General features: G+C 45.3%; 2 protein-coding genes and 1 long non-coding RNA gene across 3 annotated transcripts in view; all 3 read left to right on the forward strand.

Annotated features, from left to right (window-relative positions):
* The window catches only part of LOC106511322 (mediator of RNA polymerase II transcription subunit 27), a gene marked incomplete at its 3' end in the record, with an annotated part of 17,609 nt that overhangs the window by 6,803 nt on the left and 8,606 nt on the right, over positions 1–2,200 (forward strand).
* Positions 7–374, forward strand: LOC106511324 (uncharacterized). The gene is made up of 2 exons (XR_001309516.1): positions 7–216; positions 335–374. It is a non-coding gene; the product is annotated as an uncharacterized LOC106511324 (long non-coding RNA).
* Positions 606–1,061, forward strand: LOC106511323 (mediator of RNA polymerase II transcription subunit 27; the record flags this gene model as incomplete). The annotated part of the gene is given in 3 exon segments (XM_014000076.1): positions 606–713; positions 795–836; positions 910–1,061. Coding segments are annotated over 3 exon segments (302 nt in total), but the record flags the coding sequence as incomplete, so codon positions are not given.

Genomic DNA, 2,200 nt, shown 5'->3' on the forward strand with positions numbered 1-2,200 from the left:
CAACAGATGTGGGGTGTGTGTTTATGACAGGCAACAGATGTGGGGTGTGTGTTTAGGACAGGCAACAGATGTGGGGTGTGTGTTTGGGACAGGCAACAGGTGTGTGGTGTGTGTTTAGGACAGGCAACAGATGTGGGGTGTGTGTTTGGGACAGGCAACAGGTGTGTGGTGTGTGTTTAGGACAGGCAACAGATGTGGGGTGTGTGTTTAGGACAGGTAACAGGTGTGTGGCGTGTTAATGACAGGCAACAGATGTGGGGTGTGTTTAGGACAGGCAGCAGGTGTGTGGCGTGTTTATGACAGGCAACCGATGTGGGGTGTGTGTTTAGGACAGGCAACAGATGTGGGGTGTGTGTTTATGACAGGCAACAGATGTGGGGTGTGTGTTTAGGACAGGCAACAGATGTGGGGTGTGTGTTTATGACAGGCAACAGATGTGGGGTGTGTGTTTAGGACAGGCAGCAGGTGTGTGGCATGTTTATGACAGGCAACCGATGTGGGGTGTGTGTTTAGGACAGGCAACAGATGTGGGGTGTGTTTTTAGGACAGGTAACAGGTGTGGGTGTGTGTTCAGAGAAGGTAACAGGTGTGTTTTTTCTCCACAGGTGACCTTGGGGAAGGTGTTGAAAGCCATTGTTGTAATGCGTTCTCTTTTCATTGATAGAACCATTGTTCGAGGTTTTAATGAGAATGTTTACACCGAGGATGGAAAGGTGACATTTAGCACCTGTTGACAGGTAACCACTCATATTTGACAGAGCATTTAATAACAACCTGTTGTCTGTCTTCACCAGTTGGATATTTGGACCAAGTCTCAGTATCATGTCTTCCAAAAGGTACAATTGGCTTCATTATTATTACTAAGCTAGATTTGATGTACAGGACTGTGATTGGTTGTTTTGTTACCAGGTAACAGACCATGCTACCACAGCCCTGCTGCACTACCAGCTGCCCCAGATGCCTGACGTAGTGGTTCGCTCTTTTATGGTAACACAGAAGTCTAGAACTAATCTACTATATAACATCATTCCTGGATTATCCCTGCGTCACCTGTCTCACCTGTCTCACCTGTCCCCCTGTCCCCCTGCAGACATGGCTGCGCAGCTACATTAAACTCTTCCAGTCTTCCTGTCAGCGCTGCGGCCATTTCCTGCAGGATGGTCTTCCTCCAACATGGAGAGACTTCAGGACCCTGGAGGCGTTTCATGACACCTGTCGGATGTAAATCACAACTTCCTGTTTTTGTAAAGTCTTCAAATAAAGTTTAAAGTCTTGTATTTGTTCTCATTTGTTTCTCCAGAGAACAGAACACAAACATTTTCAGTTTCAACAACATTTGTACAGTTTTACCTGTTAAAACTCTGTCCTCTTGTTTTTAATAAATGTATTTATTAAAGTGGTCTGACTGTCTCAGGTCTCAGGTCTCAGACTGACTCAGGTCTACATGTATTTAACAKAGAACAGCTCCCTCTGCTGGTTTCCTGACAACATTGCGTTGTCTGTCAGCCCAAACTAAGGAAAAATAAAACTGCTCTTTAAAAAAAATAATAACAGAATTTTACAGCTGCTGATCCCCAAAAGCCCATCAACGGTTCTGTTTAAATTTGTTTAGGTATTTCTTTTTAAATATTTGAAAGCATCATGACTGCAGTTTGCTCTCATGACCCTTAAAATATGTCATTTTAGACATAGTGCTCCCACGTGGGGAGAGGGCTTTGACTAGTTTACCTACATTGTTCAGTACTGATCAGTATTTTTACYTCTTCTTGGACACATTAGAGATATTGTGCTGCACTTTGGTTTTAAAAGGGACTGCTCCATGATGCAGAACCTGTATCTAACAGTTGTAAAGGTGATGAAGGTTCATCAGGCAAACTGTTCAGTTTGTGAATCAAAGCTCTGCTGCCTCCAGCTCTTCCTTACAGGGAAAACTGGAGGGTTGTCCAGTGTCTTCGGTCTTTAAGGAGCTGCAGGACCTCAGAAAGGTTGTCCAGTGTCTGAGGTCTTTAAGGAGCTGCAGGACCTCAGACAGGTTGTCCAGTGTCTTCGGTCTTTAAGGAGCTGCAGGACCTCAGACGGGTTGTCCAGTGTCTGAGGTCTTTAAGGAGCTTCACGACCTCAGACGGGTTGTCCAGAGACTGAGGTGTTTAAGGAGCTGCAGGACCTCAGACGGGTTGTCCAGTGTCTGAGGTCTTTAAGG

Source organism: Austrofundulus limnaeus, unplaced genomic scaffold (genome assembly GCF_001266775.1).
Source record: "Austrofundulus limnaeus strain Quisiro unplaced genomic scaffold, Austrofundulus_limnaeus-1.0 Scaffold2677, whole genome shotgun sequence".
Taxonomy (NCBI): Eukaryota; Metazoa; Chordata; class Actinopteri; order Cyprinodontiformes; family Rivulidae; genus Austrofundulus; species Austrofundulus limnaeus.